Genomic DNA, 20,392 nt, shown 5'->3' with positions numbered 1-20,392 from the left:
TGGCAGTGGCTGTGGTGTTGGAGGAATTAGCAGCAGCGAGGAGAGAGGGTGAGAAGTCAAATTCCCAGCCCTCAGATGACTCCATTCTCAGCCCAAAAATGACACCAGGGACCATACACTTCCCCCAAACTTCGTAAAAATTTGTGACAGCCTACCACAAAAACACTTTTCCACCTGCACCAGAATAGCAAGAGGATCTGCAGACATCATAAAACAGCTGATAATGAGGCAAAAAATGCATCAATTAATAAAGCAGAAAGGATGTTACTCCTTATCTGCTTCAGAGACTTAGCACCCATTTTAAATATTTAATGAAGGGATTGTCTCCTAGATATAGACATATGGCCGTAAGCAGTGCAAGTTCACAAGAGCAAAGTCTGAAAGGGCTGTTGTTACATCAAAAATGAACGGCCTACTTGAAAGGAATAAATAAAATGATAACACTGAAAAAGTTTACACTTAGATAAGTAACAGGAACACCTGCATGTAATCAAGCATCTTAACACTGAACACCATAAACTACAGATAAGCAAATCTGTAAGTTGCTGAAGGTCAGGACAGCTTATGGACAGAAAAAGCTCTGCTCTTTGAGGATAATAACTGCTGGTTAACTTAGTTCTCAACTACAAGCACCTTTTATCAGTACAAGCCATGGCAGTGCTGTTAGGGCCTTGGACCTTTACAAAGTACTTTGATTTACACCAATATCCACTTCAAAAAGGGCACTGCTGTGCTGTAAACATTAGAGATGGAATCAGTTGACTCCAGCCACCATTATATTCTTAACACCGCACACAAAACTAAGAAAGAGAAGCTCTTGAGCCTGGCTCAGCCGCTATAGTACCTACTATCACTAGTTCTAAACGCTAATGGGTAGTACCACGAAGTTTCTCATAAGCCACAAGTTTTGAGAGCATAAACTGCTCCCCGAGCTACAACAAGTACTTCAGCCCTCCCTATCCATACAAGTGCTCTTAATTCCCACTTCCCTACTACAGATACATTTTCTGACCCTCAGCCCACACACAGTAAGGTCCCTATACCTCACTAGCCCCAGTGCAGCACAAAGACCCCCAACAAGGCCTATAGAGAAGGCAAAAGAAATGCCGCTAGAGCACAGCCTCGCGAACATCGCTAAAGGCCCTGGAAGGACCGGACAAAACGCCGGCTCCTGCACACGCCCTGAACCGCGCGTCGCCCGGATGGGGCGGGGCAAAAGAGAAGGCAGAGGCCGCCCCGGGGCATCGGTGCGCATGCGCGCCGCTCCGCCGCAAGATGTCAGCTCAGGGGGATTGCGAGTTTCTGGTGAAGCGAGCCCGCGAGCTGGTGCCGGGAGATCTATGGGCGGCCAAGGCCTGGCTCATCACGGCGCGGAGCCTCTATCCCGCCGACTTCAATATCCAGGTGAGTGCTAGCGCACCGGCGCCATATGAAAGCGCGGCGCTCCCCCACACGGCTTTGCGGCGTGCGCTGCGTGACTGACGGGCACGTCGGCCAATGGGCTGGGGGGGGGGGGGGGGGGGGCGATTGCCGCGGGGGCGGGGGGGGGGGGGGGGGGGGCGGGGCGAGCGATTGCCGTGGTGACGGGGGCACGGCGTTTCCGTTAATAGGCTGATGGAGCCGCCCCGCACTCTGATGGCAGCTGTCGGAAAGTTTTAGAGCTCCTCTTCGGCAGTGGCTTTCGAAGTAGATTGCGTTTCTGCCCTGTACTTGAGTGGGAACCTCAGTCAAGGAACTCGCTGGCTGTTTTGTTTGTGTAGAAATGAAGCAGCATGTTAGTATCACTGCGTGTATGTGCATACAGACGTTGCACATCGTGTGGTTAGACAGTGCCACAGTCGTTTCCTCTCAGTTTCCGTTATTCACACACGTGTCCTTTGAGTTGGTCCGTTGTCGTGCGGTTTTCTCGGAGCAGAAAGGATAATGCAATTGATGAATGCGCTCAGGAAGCCAATGTGCTGTCCTTGCCCCCTGCAGTATGAGATGTACACCATCGAGAGGAACGCGGAGAGGACGGCGTCGGCGGGCAGGCTGCTCTATGACATGTACGTAACATGGGGTGGTTTGTCCTACCAGCACGTTCTCAGATCACTCTGCATTCGTTGCATCAAACTCTGTTACAGGTTTGTGAACTTTCCGGACCAGCCTGCAGTGTGGAGGGAGATCAGTGTTATTACAGCAGCGCTGAGGAATGATTCACAGGACAAGCAGACTCAGTTTTTAAGGGGTAAGGATTTTACTCCGAGAATAGGGAGAGTCCAAAAGGAACATAAAGATAAGCCCTCTGGTTTCATAGCTAGTTGGGCAAGTACAAAAAGCATAGTCTGGTAAGCTAGAGAAATGACTGAGCATTTGAAGTCTTCACATTTGCTGCCAGCAGCCATGGGCAGTTTTGAAGGCACCGTTTACACCAGACTAGTTGTAATATTACTCTTCTCTGAAGGTGCACTTCAGAAACTGTAAGAATAAGCAGTATGTCTCCCTTTGTGTATACGTTACTCTAATTGAGGAAGTGTTTGCATTTTCATGGAATGGAATTCATAGGAATACATCTAAATTATAGGGAGAATATTTTCATTTCTATGTCTCATGGAATATTTAAATTGGAAAAGGTACTTTTTAGTTAAAGTAATGAAGTTAGACGTGGTATGTAAGCAAAGAATTAAATGAAGATCTTGAAGAAGCATGTTTATTTTTTCACTATTCTACTCATTAGCATTCTTACTTGTTAAGTTCAGTGCATCCAAAGAAACACAGGTTTCCTACAGGCTTCATTCAGAAAGATAGCATTTTAGGTTTTTTAGGCTCTGGTATTAAAAAACTGAAAGAAATGTAAGGAAATGTTTTCTGTCTATGTAGCAAGGTCACACTGACCTTGTCATTTACCCTTAATCAGCCACCTTTGCAGTTCAAACGCAGTGAGTTGCACTGTATCTTTTCTTTAAAGGATTATTTGAAACCCTTCCTGGTCGAGTGCAGTGTGAAATGTTACTGAAGGCCACAGAGCAGTGTTTTAACACACTAGAAAGGGCAGAAATGCTACTGCTACTTCTGCGACGCTTCCCAGAGACTGTGGTACAACATGGGGTAAGAGTAGCTCATAATAAGCGTTTTGTTTGTTTCTTTTGTAAATGCAATGAATATTCCATGCTTTTGGGGGGGGGGGAAGGGCAGGGGAGGGTGAAGAAAAACACACATACATACACACAGAGTGTTGAGGAGTAAAAAAGAATAACGCACATACACACAGAATGTTGAGGAATATTGTAGTCTAAGAGATAGTATTATTTGAGCTTTTTTTAGTTAATACTCACTGACGGCAAAGTTATACTTTGAGGTTATAACTAGGCTCAGAGCAGAGCATTTGCTTAGATGTACAAGACTATGGTGGAGCCCTTTAAATACTGGCGTACTTATATTGAAGCATAGTTTGAAGACTGTAAAACCTGTTAGTTCTGAAACTAACTTGAACTAACATATTGTACTTCATACCCGCAACAGGAAGAGTGTGCAGGTCAGGTGACAAGCTGCAAATGTAAGGTGTGGTAGCTTTCACCTTGCAGTGCACTTCTTTGATGATACACTCACAGGCACAATTCTTTTGGTCCAGGTTTTGTTATCGCCTGGCACTGCTTTTCATCTGGTATTACATGGTGCTAGTTTAACTACATAGATACTAATGCATCCAGTGAAGTAGTTAATTCCTACTGAATTACTTTCAGTGATTGTTCATCTCCATTGAATTGCAATTCCAAAAGTTTCCAAAAACACTGGTCCACTATTTGTTTTTTACCTCTGCTTACACAGGTTGGCCTTGGAGAAACATTATTAGAAGCTGAAAATATTGAAGACCAAGAATCCCCAGTGAATTGTTTTAGAAAATTGTTTGGTAAGAAAACGCTAATATACTTGTCTTTTTGTACAAGCTTATAGAATGGCAGTGAGATAAATTTGGAGTTAAGTAAATTGCTGTCTTAGTATTAAGATTAGAAAAGCACTTTATTCAGAACAGTGTCAGGCTGCTTTAGGGCAGGATTACCATCTGCCACAAACAGGTATTGCAGTCATTCATTTGAGGTTTTTTGTGATTCTTTGTGATAGTGCTTTTCTGAAAGAGTGGTCAGGTGCTGGAATGGGCTGCCCGGGGGAAGGTGGTGCAGGCACTGACCCTGGAGGTGTTCAAGGAGTGTTTAGGCTCTGTGCTCTGAGGAACATGGTTTAGTGAGAACTATTGGTGATAGGTGGATGGTTGGACTGGATGACCTTGTAGGTCTTTTCCAACCTTGGTGATTCTGTGATTCTATGATTCTTTTTGGTGTTTGGTCTGCCAGAGATGGGAATTTATGTTGCTAATTGAAAAACTTTACTTGGGACAAATAGAATTAAAAAATTCCGCAAACTCTAACGGTTTTGTTTTGCTTCTTTGCTATTTTAGTTTGTGATGTTCTTCCTCTAATAATTAACAACCCTGATGTTCGACTTCCTGCCAGCTTGTTATATAAATACCTGAATAAAGCAGCAGAATTTTATATTAACTATGTAACTAGATCTACACAGACAGAAAGCCAGTATCAAGGTAAGAGTATTTTTACAAAATCAGACTTTCTTAAAATACATTTTATCCTTACTGAAATAGGCTTATAAATGCATCACTTCAGTGTAATGTATCTCGTAGAGAAAGATAGGACAAAATGTCTAAGATGTCCTCATCCAACCTGCCAACTCTGATTACCCTGAAAGCTCAAACGTGTTTTTTTACTCTTCTCCTTAGTTATACATCTGTTTGATTTCTTTCTAAAGAGAAGAACGTATTTGTTTTCATAGGTTCACAAGATTCATCTGATCTTATGTCTCCAAGCAAACGTAGCTCTCAGAAATACATAATAGATGGTCTGACAGAGAAATCATCCCAGATTACAGATCCGTGGGAGAGGCTGTTTAAAATATTGTCTGTGGTGGGAATGAGGTGTGAATGGCAAATGGATAAAGGAAGAAGGTGAGAAATTTTAACTTTTCCAGGTATTCCTTCTTGAGGAAGATTGATCTTCTTAATCCTTAAGCAGATGAGTCAGAGAAGGACTTTAACATGAGGAAAGATTTTCTGTAAATTCAGCGCAGATTTATTTCAAAACTGTATAATGTAAAGTAAAAATGTGAGCCCCTTTCAAATGACTTACTGAACTATATCCTTGTTGACTAAAGTCATACATAAGAACGACAGTAGTGTGGGATGTCCTTTCCTAGGTGCCACAACAAATTAAAAGGTGAATATTTAGTGACGTTTTGCTGGGATGTGTCCCTAGACTTCCCTGACATGCAGCTGAGATTTCCTGAGCGAAAACATTAAGCTTTTCACATTCAGTTTGCTTTAGTTTTTGGTCTGTGTAACATGCTAATTTTTTCTTTCTTTCTTTCTCAGAAGTTTTGGAGATATTTTGCATAGAATGAAAGACCTCTGCAGATACATCAGTAACTTTGATAGTGATGCTCATGCTAAATACAAGAATCAAGTAGTGTATTCTACAATGTTGGTCTTCTTTAAGAATGCATTCCAGTACGTCAGCAATATCCAGCCATCTCTCTTCCAAGGTTAGTTTTCATTGCTAATGCCTTCAGGATCTTTCCTCAGAAAAAAACCCTTTTAAAACTATTGGTTCACAAAGTGACATGGATTCTCTTTTAAATTGTCCCAATCTGTTGTTCTTATCAGCAGAAGTGGTTCAGGACAACTTTGGTATTGGGTTGGAGCAAAGATCTGTTTAACGTAGTGTTACAGTTTCAAGCTCAGATAACAACAGTAGTCTAGAGAGGAGAGAAGCAAAAGACCAGATGTTACCTATAACATTGCTAGAATTCATTGCCACTGTTCTATCAGCATCATGTTGGTTTTCTCCTCTGATTTTGATTCTTTGAAGCTTACATTTTCACGGCTTCTGTATGGGAACTGCTGTATCATGGCCTGAACCTCTAATTGATCACCTGAGGCAAGCAATGAGTCAGGCATGGGAGTGCAGGTGAAGGTAATTCACCTGCCCTACCAGAAGGGGTGGAGCCTGGCTCCACCTCTCCTAGATCTCATTTAAGTGCTGACTGCCAGTGAGGAAGGATTTCTTCTTGGAGATTTCTCCTTGTTGAGAATATTGAGAGCCTACAACATTTTTGAGAGTTTTCTGTTTGTTATCTTCTTGTTGTGATGATCTTACTTAGCCTAACTTTCTTATGTATTTCTTACTTACAACATCTGTATATTCATTGATTATATAAGCTTTTTGCATAATTTAAGCATTATCTTTAAAAACCTGTATTGCATGAATCTTTATTTAATTTCTGAATTGAGCATTTTAACATGAATGTTATTTGCTGTTTTTCCTGGCCTCTTAAATCTGCTGCATTGTCAAATTGCTTTGAGATTCTCTTTATGGGAGTGTTTAGTAAGCCCTGATTCTCAGTAAGGGGTACACTTCTGTTTCTTATCTTGTCAGATTGTGTTTTTTGCCTTTCTTGGATAAAGTCTGATCTGAAATAGTTGTATCTGCTATTCTCTTTCTTTGCAGTGGGTAATAATTATTTATTGATGCTACAGTGGCTGACTAATAATGAAGTTAAAATTACTATTTTAAAGTATAATATATATATATTATATAATATATATTTCAAGTTAAAAATACTATGAGTATTGTTTACAAGTCTTAGTATCTTTTCCTGCTTGAGGTAATGATGAGTGGAGTAATTATACACTGTGTGGTAGGGAGAAACAAAAGCTACATTGTCAGTCTAGTAGCTCTGAATTTTGGTATGTGACTATCTTCTTGTCACATGTGTGAACTTAGAGGAGATCCTGAGAGAGAATTCTCAGTGCGTTTCTGTTACGTAATTCTTATTTGCCTCGTTGAGGACTTGAGAAGTGAATGAGGCAATTCACACTTCTTGGGCTTGACAGCAGTTGCTTATTTGGGCTGATGCTTTTAGTATTTCATTTATGACACTATGCAAGAAATAATTAAACTCTGTAACCTAGACTCTAATTAAGCTGAAAAACTTAAAAATGGCTGTGTATAGCATTCAGTGTAATGCAAGGGAAGGCTTGCAGCACAAGCAAAAGGTGAAGTTTGCTTAGATTTTTAAGACTGGAGGTTTTGGTGTAAAGATTATGGTATGTTTGCCTGCTACTGACAAGAACATATCCTTTGGAAAGCAAAGTGATTGCATGGGTGCTTTGAGAAAGGAGAGTGAGTAACAGAAAAGCCCTTTGCTTTTTTCTCAGGTTTTACAAGTAGGCAGCTCTTGAGACTTCAGTGTTAAAAGTCTCCCAGGATCCCACTTGTGGTACATACTTATCTGTTCTCACAAATGCTATTTTCTACATTGACTTGGCCATTTTAAGTGCGCACAGGTTACATCGTGACACAGAAAGATATGTTACAGTGGAAGTTCTTTGAATTTGCTATAAATTTTGCATAGGGGACATTTAACTGATGGTATCTGGTTTGAATCTAGTTGAAAGAGGTAAAATAGTCACTTAGTAAGCATAGTAGGTTGTTGGTGTAGTACCAACTTCTACTGACAGTAGAGTCAGTAAGTCTTAAATCACGCAAATAGTAACAGGGCGAATGCAAGTACAGAAAACTCCTGTTGGCATTACTGTGTTTTCTGGCAGATCTCAAAAAGGGAAAATGGATTAATGCATTTCCCCTTTCCTTTATGTTTCTTTTTGTCTGAGCTTTGCATATCTAGGTGTATTTAGGTTATGCCGACAGAGAAAACATTTTGGGAAGGAGGAATTTTGCAGTGGTGGGTGATTGTGTAGCAGTCTGTTTTGAGATTGTGGTATAGTCCCATTTTCTATTTAATGAAATGCAAGCATTGAGATCTGAAGTAACAAACACAAGGTCTCACAGATTGTTCTGTCTTATCAAGGAAAGCAGAAATAATGTATTTTTTGCCTCAATATGGGGCTTCTGTAGAAGCTTTGAGAGTGATGGAAGCTCCTGTACAACTGAAATTATATTGAATGGTTATAGTGGAAAAATCTTGCTTCTTTGAGGTATTACTACCTGTCAGCATATTATTTTGACTCCTAATGAGAATGTTTTTAAAATATTGCTATATTTGTAGCCGTTAAGTCTGGAGCTATCTGTTCTGTTTACCTGTTGAATAACTGTGTTGATATAACATTAATTAATGCTTGATGAGAAGAAAGTTTGTGAGAGCATATCTTACGACTGCTCTATAAGAAAAGGGCTCATAGATAGATCCTAAAGCCTGTAAGGTATTTGTTGTGAGTCTGGTAAATGTGTTCTAACCTTTACTGTAAGGCTGCTTTGAGGAAAAACAGCTTCACCATGGTTGCTTATGCAACTTAACTGAATTGCATTTGAGATTTTATTCTTTAACATATTCCTTCAGTGTGAAGGAAGAAGAATCGGCTCGATGTAAGCACAATACTTTTCAGGTCAGTTGAGATCTAACTTATGTTTAAACCCAGGTCCAAATGCTCCAAACCAAGCCCCACTGATTCTTCTTGAGGATGTGACCAATGTCTATGGTGATACAGATATTGATCGTAACAAACACATACACAAAAAGAGAAAACTTGCTGAAGGGAGAGAAAAAACAATGGTAGGTTCTCTAGATTTTCTTTCTGTGAAATGATGGCACTGATACTGGCATTTCAACATTAGAGGTTTTGATGTATTTTTAGAGCTACCCCACAATAGTAGCTTCTGATTATATTATAGAAACATGCATTTTGCTAAGAAAAGCAAGAGTAAAATAATTTTTGTAGCAACTGCTGTAGATGTGTGGATATGAACATTTCAGCTTAAAGAAGCTACGAAGAATGGCAGTAGCAGTCAGATTTTCTACAGGTGTAGCTGAATTAATTGACTTCATATTACTGGAACCGTGAATACGTTTACTTCAATAATGGAAAACATTTCATAGAATTTCTGATAGAAGTGCTTACACTTACATGGGGATATTTTCTTTGCATTATGCCATTGAAGACTTGAACTGAGTGCTAAAACGTAATATATATATATATCCTTGAATTAGGAATCTGGCTAAAGCATGTCTACGAGAATGATCTGTAGGGATACTCTTTATCACGCTATGCCACTGACTTTATTGGTAGCAAACCAGGTTGTTCTAATGTCAAAAAAAGCTAAGTGAAATAGTGAAAAGTCATGCGAAGACTATGAAATTAGGATGTTGGAATCTGTGTTTTGGGACTGCTTACTTTTGTTAAGTGGAACTTCTGTTACTTCAGAATTGTATGAGATCTAAGTATTGAATCTCTGGGTTTTTTGTTGATAAGCAGAGCTCAGATGATGAGGATCCTTCTGGAAAGGCACGAAGTCGTCATATTGCAGTTAATAAGGCAGACCTTGCAAACTCTATTGAAGTACTAGAGAGCTTTAAACTGGCAAGAGAGAGCTGGGAGCTGCTCTGTTCACTGGAATCACTTGACAAAGGTAAGCCTAACTACAGACAGTGCTACGCTTACTTATTATTACTGTTGTTTTAGTATTGCTGAAGCTCAATTCCAGCCAGTGGAAGCCTTTGAAATATGGCTTAATTTGCATCCCTGTTAATTTTTTTATCTGGGTTCTGTAAGAAGCTGTTCTCAGTTGATACTTTTCTGAATGTTATGTTTCTTGGCTTCTTTTTCATTCCTTGTGTCTTTGCTTGTTCAATGGCTTCTTTTGGAAGAAGCTTCCACTGAAGGAACAGTTGATTAGTAGTAGTGCTTCTAGGTGAGGACAGGCTCCTAATGGGTGCTTTAGTTCATGCTTAAGCAAGTTAGTTTTATTATCACATTAGATGTTATCAGACAATATATCAGAACAAATTTATCTTGGGGAAAAGTAAATACTGTTATTTAACAGTATTTGTTGGACACTGAAGAAAAGTATTACAGAAATATGGTTGTATGTGATTGTATTGAAAGAGTATCCTATTTTTAAAGGAGTTAACATTCATGCTGTTTTGTTTTCTAAATACAGCTGTATATTTCTGGATTGTTTTTTAACACAAAGCTATCATATGCTGCTTTTTTCTCTGATAACTAATACAGAGTTCACCAGAATTTGTTTGTCATGGAAGACTGAAACCTGGCTTTGGTTAAGAATCTTTCTTACGGACATGATTATTTACCAGGTAAAAAAGATAAAACATTGAAAACGACTCCATACTATTGCTCTTTCTTTTAGTGAAAAGCTACTCTGATTAGCTTGTCAGATGCTTTGTCTGCTGACTTCATCCTTTGAAGTATGACCCTTTAGGGGATGAAATCGCACCATTCTTAGTGCAGAGCTACCTACCTTACACACTATTCCTGTGTTAGTTTTTTTTAGTCCAGCTAGCATTAACATATGAAGAAGATGAAATGTGTGTGATGAAATTAAAATGCAGCTTGTCTGCCAATACTTTCTGTTGAGATACCATCAGAGAAAATAATTCAAATCACAGGTTTTAACATGCTTCAATTGGATTTAAAATTGGTTATCTCATTAAAAATTAGTTTATAAATATCATCCTACTATTTCCAGAGCAGAGGTTGTTCTTTCATGTATTTCCCTTTGTTTTGTTTTGTTCTTGCAGAACAAAAGCTGTTTCAAGACTTATATAACTAAATGGAGTGACAGCTAACTCCAGGGACCATAACTTATTACAGTTATGGGACTCTACATAAATGCTTTTTAAAGCAGAGTTGTTTGTCTCCAGCCTTGCAAGGGCTGGATCCATGCTTATGTACATAGCACATCACTGGGGAGTTTTCTGCTAGACAGAAATGTTGAAGCCTTGTTATTTAGACACCCACTTTTTTGAAAGCTCTCTATAAAGGAATTCTTATTTGTCTTTCTACCCATCTTACACGCTCTGTTCCATCTTCTTAAAGGGGCAGTACAAAAAGGCAATTAGCAGCCTGCATCACTTAGCAGCTCTTCAGGGATCTCATTCTCCACAACAAATTACAGGACAAGGATCACTAGAAAATCAGAGAGCGCTAATCCAGTTAGCAACCTGCCACTTTGCCCTGGGAGAGTACCGGGTATGTACAGCATTCCATGCACTGCTCTTTTAGATGCCGCTGTGGTTCCCATCTGCTTTGAGTTTCCATGTCAGTGTACTTCCAATAGGGTATCAAATGCAAGCCATGGTCTGCAGAAAAATTAGTGCTTCACAGGGAAAAGAATTGCCCTTACTGCCTAATCTGAGTATCCATTATTATCTCACATATACACTCTATTTGGTAGCTATGACTAGCATTGTTAACTAAACAGTGACTTACTGTAGCTAGGAGTATTTTAGTGGTCTGTCAGTGAAAGCTTGATTTTTTTTTTTTTTTTTTTTTAGCTGCTTACATTAACTGAAAGTTTTAAAATATGAAGATAATTCTTGTGTATAGACTTCATGTTGCAGGGGAAGGAAAGGTGTATAGAAAGTACAGATAGCTTGAGTAAGGATTTCAAAGCATCCTAGTTTTGTTGGAGTAGTCTTTCCTTTTTCTCCAATATTTTTTCATTAGGAATCTAACTATATATCTGTTCAGACCTCTTATTGTCTCTAGAAAATTGCATTAAAATTTACAGCATTTCTGTCATAGTGTTCAATTGTCATTTTCCTGTTCTATTTTTACCATGAACAGGACAAATTCTTAAAAACTACTTTAAGAATTGATTGGAAAATGTAGTATTTCAAGATTAAAAATTTTGCGTTTTTAATGATTTAACACTCTTAAGAACAACTAAAATGGTTTCAAGCTCTGAGATTGCTTCATGGGATTCATATCACAGCCTTGTCTCTTTGCTCAGTTAAGCTAAAATATGCATTCATTCTGCAGTTCTAGCACCAAATTTTGCCTTTTGCTTTGTCTGAAATTTTTAATATAATTAAACTTAAATTAGACTTGTCTATTTCCTGCCTATTTTGTTTCTATCTTGTCTCCTTTTTATAGCAAACATGTGAAAAAGTGCTTGACCTCATGTGCTATATTTTACTTCCAATACAAGAAGGAGGTAAAGTACAGGAGGAGCATCCCAAAGTCAAGTCTAAATTCAGAAAAGGTATGCAGTTGCTATTACCCTAAGCTCAGGATTGTCTCAGTTTCAGTCTTTGTTTATTTATGATGTATATAATTCTGTGTTATCTATCTATCTATATAGTATTATATATATCTGTATAATACATTGTGAAAAACAGAGGTAGTTCTTGACATCTTCTTTTATTAATTTGTATCCTGCTGATGCCTATAAAATTGCTTTGGGGACCAAGTCCTTACACAGTACAAGAGAAGGGAAGAATATATATTTTTAAAATGTATAATGTCACATTTTGAATCATTTGTAATTGCCTTCTAAGTTTTCTTCCCTACTGGAGACTGTAGGCAAGTGTTTATTTTTCTTCATTTGGATTTCTTCCAAACTTACAGTCAGAAGAGCACTTAAGAAGTCTGTGTTAAACTGTTCTGTTGCAGGGTCTGATTTGAAGCTTTGGCCATGTACCAGTAGAGCTATCATGCCTTATTGCCTTCATCTGTTGTTAGCTTGTTTCAAGGTAAGCTATAGTCTGCTGATCTCAAGTCCATAAGGCCTAACATACATCGCTGGAGTCCTGAAATTGCATGGCCTTATCCCAGTGGTGGCACTAGGTGTAAGTGGCTCTACTTCAAGTGTTTCTCACCTCAGTGGGTTTGTGAATGGACACTTCTGTTTGAGGGGAGGAATAGCATTTGTTCTTTTTTAGTCATTGAAGTTTGAGGCAGAGAAAATAGGGTTTACCTCAAAATACTTTTGCCTATATCTCTAGACTTTGCTTTAAGTCACTGAAGAGAATTAGGCTGGGAATTTCCAACCTGTTTTAAATATATATGTTAGGGCAGCTTGAAATAGACTTCCTAAAGAGCTTGTTTTGTATTTGCACAGAAGTAGTTAAATCCAATCAGTTTAAGTGTAGTGTGACTTTCCTTATCTTATCAATGCCTTTTTTTTTTTTTTTTTCCTGAAGCTCAGAGCTTTCACTGACAACAGAGATGACACGGCATTGGGCCATGTGATTGTTCTACTTCAGCATGAGTGGCCAAGGGGTGAAAATTTGTTCCTGAAAGCCATCAACAAAATCTGCCAGCAAGGGAACTTCCAGTATGAGAATTTTTTCAACTATGTCACAAGTATCCTTTCCTTAGCAGGGGATGTCTTTCACAACCAATGTTATTTGCCTGGGTGATGAGAAAGCTGATGGCTAGTTTCAGCAGGTTCTCTCTGTGAATAGTATTCTGTATAACGCATGTACAACGCAAGCCTCTCACAATAACTGCCGGTAAATAATGGACCCTAAATATGCCTTCTGTTACCCTTCAGACACTTTGAAGTACTTCTGAGTAGTGTTGGATGTTGAATCTTTCTCAGTAAGATGTGTGCCGTTGAACTACAAGATTGTTGTTTTACTATGCCACGCTTAGCTGGTGGTAACAAAAATGGTGAAGTGGCTTCAAAGAACTGAATCATTTTCATTATTATTACTTGAATGCTTTGTGTGGGTAAGCTTTGGGGTTGAGTAAGATAACAACTTATGTCAGGGTTCATGCAAAGCGTGTCTGATATGTAGTCGGCTTTCTTGCATACACTTGGATCAGTATATGCACACAGTTTAGTGTTTAACTGGAGTAGACATCCAACCACGGTCCTGGAAAGCTCAGGTTCAGATTCCTTTATGAGACAAAGCTCTGTTCAGAGGCTGCAATAATGGCAGTATTCAAGGAAGAAAAGAAATGGCTAAATAAAGGACAAAATAGGAAATAGAAAAGGTGGTATGTACCATTATATCCTTCAATGTCAGCTTTGCTTTGCAGAGCATAGGAAGAGAATGTGAAATCAGCTAGTGAATTTGTATGGTCCTAATGACATGAGCTTTTCTTGCAGTCAGACTGTATGTACAAAAAGAAATTGACTGACTGATATGTATTCCTGTGTAAAACAAGAAACAATTTACCAAAAAATTTTTTTCCTTTATTTCTGGAGGGCTGGGGATACATGCTGTGATCTTCTTTATCACTTTTAGGAATTGGATGCTTTAGTAGCTGTTAACTGTGGTTGTCCTGTGGGCATTGTGGCCTCTATGCAGGAGTAGGGATGTTGACTACATTTTTCTTCTTTAAAAAAAATCTTTAACGTGTTCTTCAGATATTGACATGTTGGAGGAATTTGCTTATCTAAGAACACAGGAAGGTGGGAAAATCCATCTGGAACTGTTGCCAAATCAAGGAATGCTGATCAAGTAAGGATGAAAATATATTCACTCTTTTTTTTTTTTAAAGTAAATTGTTCTATCATCACATTTATTTAATATTCAGTGTATTAAGTCTATCATAGCTGTGAGTTTAAATGTAAGGAGTTGGATAAGGAGCTCAGAATCTCTTCCACTGACCTGTGAACTCCTCTGTGGGGTTCTTCAACTTTAAATTCCTTATACAGAACTTTGTTATTAAGTGTTGCATTTGCTTTAGAATTGTGTATTACAGTGATGCCGGACTGCTCTTTCAGCCAGAGGCTTGACTTGCATTTGCAGGAATTCTTTAAGAAATGAAGCACGAGTGCAAGTTGTTAATAATTTGGCTGAATTACAGTGCTGAACAGAAAGCACTACTTGTTACAAACAAAGCTGTGAAAGGCTTAATATAAAACATCAATTATGTTCCAGGTGTATAACCTTTTGTCTGAATTAGCAGACCGTCTGTCATTATGTACTGAACAGCCTATTCTACTCAACTTTTTATTGGATGGTGAAGAAAATTAATAATATATATTAACTTGCGAAGTGTTCTTTGTTTGGAGTCAAGACTGAACTGTTGCAGGTTTCAAGAGGCAGGATGTTTGGGAATATCCTGATTGTTTATTAGAACTTGATGTATTTCAGGTTTACAAAAGGGAGACTAGTAAAAATTTGCCAGTGTTTTAGTGCAGGTCAGTGTATTCTGGCTGTTAACTTATAGTATAACGGGGCTAAAGTTTACAAAAAAGGTAACTGTTCAAATTCGAACAAGTAAATCAATTTTCCAGAGTACTCTTTCAAGCTCTTGATTTTCAAATTCTTTACTCTTGCTGTATCTCTGTTTGTAGCCAGATGCATGAAAACAAAAATCAGGGTGTGCTGCTTGATGTATGATGTTACATAGTAGTCTTTGTCAGCAAGAGCATTCTGCAGGGAAGACCACACCTGATAAATTCTTGGCTGCTGTCTCTAGTTAGTTTTAATAGCTTAGTGCTACTTCATTGGATTGCTGCTTTTTCTTTAATTTGCATGGCAGCTGTTTTTTATTGTTCTGACTTCACCTCAGAACAGGTGATGAGCAGTGCTTCTAGTGAGACAAATCTCTTTGCCCTCCATCTGACCAGTGTTATGTTTTCTGAATGATGGCAAATGCTTGCAGAAATCCATTTCTTTGTGCTTATTTTACTACCGTAGTCAAATATCCTGTCAGATGGAAGAGGCTGAGAGTAAAGTGTCTCTTACGTGTTTGAGATCCATCAGAGATGACTTTGTCAGGGAGCTGAGCGGGAGGAGACTCCCTGGTATCCCAAATATTGCTTTTGCTGGAGTGGTTTTGAGGGTCAGACGTAGTGCCAACAATGTTGACCTCAGTGACACTGGTTAGCTTACTTGCCTCCTCCAGCACTTCTAATCAACTGTCAGCACAGCTCTGTTTCCTAGGACATTAGCTAGCTACTTCTAAGTGGTTTGCAGGCTGAAATCTGCTTACTGGCTTTCATCTTTCAAAAGTCTCAGCAGTTCTGGTTGTTTGAGCTACTGCACCATCTTTCTAGTGATTGCAGAGGCATACTGTTCATGCACAGGAGGATGCTCATGGTTTTTGCCATACCAGCCTGAAGACAAAAATCTTTCCTTTGCCTGGTCTTTTCTCACAGTACATGAGCATAGAAGTCCTATGTCATAATTAACAGGATGACAGGTATATATATATTTTTTTTTTAAGAATGAGCTTTTGTATTGTGAATTCTTATAGAAGGTTTTCTTTCCAGGTAAAACTTAGATTCTTACACCAATATCATCCTCAGCACCTTACTCTTCATGGGAGACCATTCCTTTTTCTGAACTCAGGAAGTAAACTACACTTTTTCTTAAAAAGCTCATGTATGGTCTTGGTAGCCTCTCAGTCAGGTTCTGCAAAATGTAATATACAGCTTGTGAGGTTTCCCTTTCCTTGGTATCTATGGTGAGAATATGAAGTTCCACAGTTTGGGTTTCATCAGGTGGTAAAGCCAGCTCATATTTTGCACAGCCAGCAAGACTTGTACAATGAGATCTGAGTTCTGCTAATATTTGCCTTTCTACTCCATTGTAGATAAGATGGGTTTCATAGCTGTACTGATTACCTGTGGCTGCATTAGCTAGAGAGGTTAAACAGGAAAAAAACAGTATGCAGGAAGTGACTGATTGATATCATGCTCCTATTTTTGATAATCTTAGTCTAATTAGACTGATCTTAGACTACCAAACACTGCATGAACTTGATGTGAAAGCTGATCAGTTTTCTACCTCTATTCCCATTCCCAGCTCATCTCTCCTTGAGGATGCAGGAGGAATTCTTAGTTGAAGTGAAACAAACCATCTTGAAAGCATAGTTTTTATTCTGATTGTGCATTTGGGTATGTTTACTTTAGTTGATCTTGCAAACAGTCTGCAGACGCAGTTGTGCAGAATTCTGTTTGCAAACATCTGCCACCATGGGACCAACAGTGTCTTGCTGCTATTTTTCATTTTCTATTTGCCGTGTTCAATTTTGCCAATATTGTGTTCGTTCATGATGAGTTCTTGAAAAAGTATCTCACATGATTGAGTAATTCCTTTGAGTATTTTATTTCAGTTATCTGTACTGTAGAGGTTTTTGTGCTACTAATGTGTTTGTTCTTAAATTGAGGTGAATTTTTTTTTTCTTTAGCATAGCTCTCCATCCACATTTAAGTAGTATATACTAATCAGAAAGCTCATCTGCAAGATCTGGAGGTAGGCACCTAATTCAGTACTAGAGGCATATATGTCCAAGTTGGCTTCTCAGCTCCTTAGCATCTGTGGGAGTGAATTTCATACACTGCTTGAGTGCCTATGTGAGTTTTACACTGTTTTGAAACTTGAATTAAGAAGCTAGGCCTGTTCTCCTTATACCAAATTTCCCATTTCTCCCTAGGTAGGGCATTGGATTTGCTCTAGGATGTAAGTGTAAGATGATTATCCTGTGCTTTAAGTAGCGCACAGAGATGAGGGCTTCACAAAGACCAGCTGACACTTTTTGGATGGTAGTTCACGTGACTCTGGGTTGTAAGCATCACTGCAAATATTCCCCTTAACACAGGGAGGTTGCTCTGAGTGGGCATTTCTGTTGTGACATTATGCCACCCTATAGCAGCTTCATTTGTGTGTGGTTAGAATTTGAAACAGTTAAAAAGGTCATCTGTGGATTAACTAAAGGATATGTATGCAACCTGTAACAAATACTGTCATGTACACCATGTGGCTGATACCAGCTGTGCATGCATTTGGCTTGAGCTCAGCAGCAAGTCCCTTACCTCAGGCTGTGGGCTCTCCCTGACACTATCTTCTCTGACACGCTCTCACTGGCTGTGCAGGAAGACTGTGGTATCTGCAGTGCTCTTCTCCAACCCTGTAGTTTTATTGTCCTCTTATCCTGTGTTCTCCTTGAAAATAAATTTTTTGATACTTAGATGGATATAGTTAATGTAATTATTAATATTATATATAATATGTGGCCCAAGACAATTTGTCTTCACTCAGTGTGGCCTAAGTAAGACAAAAGGTTGGACACCCATGAATTAAATCTTTTCTGATGAGCACACTTCCTGGGACAACTAATGACAGTTCATTGTGTTACAGCTGTGAGTTGATTTCTGCACCTACCACTGTTCTTTCTCCACTCAAATATGCATATCTATTTAGGCTACATTTGCAAAGCAGCCTTAACAATGAAATCTGGGGGTGTTTGTATGTTCAGTGCTGTTCAGTCCTGCACTCCTTAGACTGCTTGACGGTCTTACTGCTTTTGGGCTCATCTTAGTTCTCTCTTGCCCCTTGTTTTTTTTCTGGATGGTTGTTTTGCACCAGAGGATTAATTGGTGTGTGGGTGTTTGAATACTGCTATTTGCTGTTTTTTAAAGGAATTCTAGCCCACCCATGGGGTTACTACAGCAGGAATTCATACCTGTGCTACAGCCCAGCATACAGACTGCTGACAGGTACCAAGTGGAAAAACCCCACTCATAGTGTGATGTGTTTTGTCTACATGTTTTACTGCCCATGGTTTTCAGCAACTTATTATTCAATATCTTTTTTTTTTTTTTCCCCTCCATTTGTGCCTACATTGCCTGGCAAATCATGTTGTTCTATTTAACTTTTTCTTTTATTTTTCCCATAAATTGCCAGTATCTGTGTCCTTTCAATTTAATAAATCACTTTTTGAATAAAACAAAAGTAGAAATTGGCCAAAACAATAGCGATGTTCAGTCATGTACTTGCAAGCGCATAACCTTTTCAAGATAACACTGGATCCATTTGTAGATACTTCTTGTCAGCTGAGCTGTTATGAAATGTTTTCTGTTGTCCAGGCATTACGTGACAGACATCTTCAAGAGTTCTGCTGTCTTGCTCTGTAGCTGTAGGTTGTTAGAACCTTTAGGTTGTAACTGTAACATAGCACTCACCTGCCAGCAATGTTTAAGACAGTGAAGTGGAAAATGACTTAGCCTGTAAACTGAGGATCCTAGAGTGTTTTCAGTGCAGTTTTGCTTTGCCCAGCCTAGCTCTAGTCTTCCAGTAGCCTCTTTGCCTTTTCCATGTGTAACAGAGGTCTCTGCTGCCTCAGCAGAAGGAGAGTGACTGGGAACAGAATTTGACTTCAACAAGTTTCCTCTCAAATTCTGGAATTGGTGTTTTAATTGAAGGTGGAATGCTATTTTTTTGGTTAGGGCAATTCCTAGACTTTGCCATTCTTCATTTCCAGCACTGGTGTGCCTTCACCATTTGTTTCCTTTCTGTCTCTCACTGTGCATGCTGGGTATGGTCCAGGTCTTCACTTCTTATTTCTGACTCAGGACTCCTCTCAAAGCTAACATTTTTACTTTTCCTCTCTCATTTGTTTTTATGCTGTTCCTTTAGTGGTGCTAAGGCTTTCATTTCAGGACATACCCTTTGCCTCCTGGACCAAGTGTGGCTTGCAGGTAGATGCTAAGAAGTTTGGGTCTAAATGTATGGAGTTCTGGATCAGTGTGAGTGGAGTCTGGAGCACTGCAGAACACTGTTCTATGGACAAGACTCCAGCTATTGAACATAACAGGCCAGCATGAGGAGCAAGAGCCATTAATAAGGAAGGCCTTTTCCAGGGCAGTAAACTGAGTTTCACCAGCCAGAAGTGCTTTAACTTGCTCAGTTAGCAGCCCTTTTGTTCTGTTAGAAAACAATTCTTGATCTTCTGCTTAAAATACTTCCCTGGTATCTAGTATCTCCCTAAGAGCTCACTTCTACTGGTGCACACTCAGCCGGGCTTCATTTCTGCACTTTGTGTCGTGAAGGCACTGTACTCTGTACTGTGAAGAGTTCACTGCACCTTGCATTAATTGGTACCCATAGGATTCTGTGCTTCCTATGTGCACCCTCCATGCAAGGAGAACATCATAAAAAGCTAGGTTAACAAAACACTTTCTCCCGTTATGCAGAACTGCATTGTTTTCTTTCCTAACAGCCACTATAACCAAAGCATTGAAAGCATAGTCACTTATAGAACTCCTATCTTTTGGAACACTCTTACACTATGAAATACTTACTTCAATAGCCAGTACAAGCTTCAGATCTCCCTCTATAAACTGAGGTATGATAGATGTGCAGGTAGTGACATGTAGTGCCTTTTAAATTTCTGTAGTGCTGCAAATAACCCTGATTTGGTTTTTGTCTCTCTTTCCTTCATGACTTAAGGCATCACACAGTTACCCGGGGTATAACTAAAGGAGTGAAAGAAGACTTCCGCCTGGCCATGGAGCGCCAAGTCTCACGCTGTGGGGAAAATCTCATGGTGGTCTTGCATAGGTTCTGCATTAATGAGAAAATACTGCTCCTTCAGACTCTGTCTTGAATGGACTGGATCATGATGCACCGTCTCCCACGGAGAGAGAGGCTTTTAGCTATCCTGACAGCAGCAGAGCAGTAGAAAAGTCGCTTGTCTAAAGGTACAGAAGTTCCCTGCAAGCAATAAGTTCTGCAGTACAAGAACACAGCTCAGCATTTGGCCACTGCTTGGTTTCCTTGTGAAATCAGATTGAACTCTATAAATAAAACTTGGTTTAAAAAGCCTTCTGTTATTAGTTGG

At 39.3% G+C, this 20,392-nt stretch overlaps 1 protein-coding gene across 4 annotated transcripts; it reads left to right on the top strand.

Annotated features, from left to right (window-relative positions):
• Nucleotides 1-1,241: 1,241 nt before the first annotated feature.
• INTS10 (integrator complex subunit 10) lies at nt 1,242-20,375 on the top strand. Of its 4 annotated transcripts, none has more exons than XM_042871517.1 (18): nt 1,242-1,404; nt 1,978-2,045; nt 2,124-2,227; nt 2,948-3,087; nt 3,808-3,889; nt 4,436-4,576; nt 4,825-4,996; nt 5,420-5,589; nt 8,486-8,619; nt 9,320-9,473; nt 10,076-10,158; nt 10,901-11,053; nt 11,960-12,068; nt 12,479-12,558; nt 13,009-13,171; nt 14,184-14,277; nt 18,192-18,269; nt 20,002-20,375. In XM_042871517.1, exons 1-18 carry the CDS (start codon nt 1,276-1,278, stop codon nt 20,156-20,158), a joined length of 2,211 nt encoding a protein of 736 aa, XP_042727451.1. In that variant the 5' UTR covers nt 1,242-1,275; the 3' UTR covers nt 20,159-20,375. The 4 variants fall into 4 exon arrangements, with proteins under 4 accessions (XP_042727451.1, XP_042727452.1, XP_042727454.1 ...); XM_042871519.1 differs by lacking the exon at nt 1,242-1,404 and adding an exon at nt 1,622-1,774; XM_042871518.1 differs by lacking the exon at nt 18,192-18,269.
• The last annotated feature ends 17 nt before the right edge of the window (nt 20,376-20,392 follow it).

Source organism: Lagopus leucura, unplaced genomic scaffold (assembly GCF_019238085.1).
Source record: "Lagopus leucura isolate 7727_CA_CO unplaced genomic scaffold, USGS_WTPT01 Super-Scaffold_100004, whole genome shotgun sequence".
Lineage (NCBI taxonomy): Eukaryota > Metazoa > Chordata > Aves > Galliformes > Phasianidae > Lagopus > Lagopus leucura.
The sequence above is the reverse complement of the archived record's forward strand: the minus strand, read 5'-3'. Positions and strand labels throughout refer to the sequence as shown.

What these genes read in the sequence shown, in the direction of transcription:
- INTS10 (XM_042871517.1), top strand. Translation starts at nt 1,276, where the DNA reads ATGTCAGCTCAGGGGGATTGCGAGTTTCTGGTGAAGCGAGCCCGCGAG. An exon ending in GGCAGGCTGCTCTATGACAT is followed by an intron (nt 2,046 to 2,123) that starts GTACGTAACATG and finishes ACTCTGTTACAG; the next exon opens with GTTTGTGAACTTTCCGGACC. An exon ending in ACTGGAATCACTTGACAAAG is followed by an intron (nt 9,474 to 10,075) that starts GTAAGCCTAACT and finishes TAACTAATACAG; the next exon opens with AGTTCACCAGAATTTGTTTG.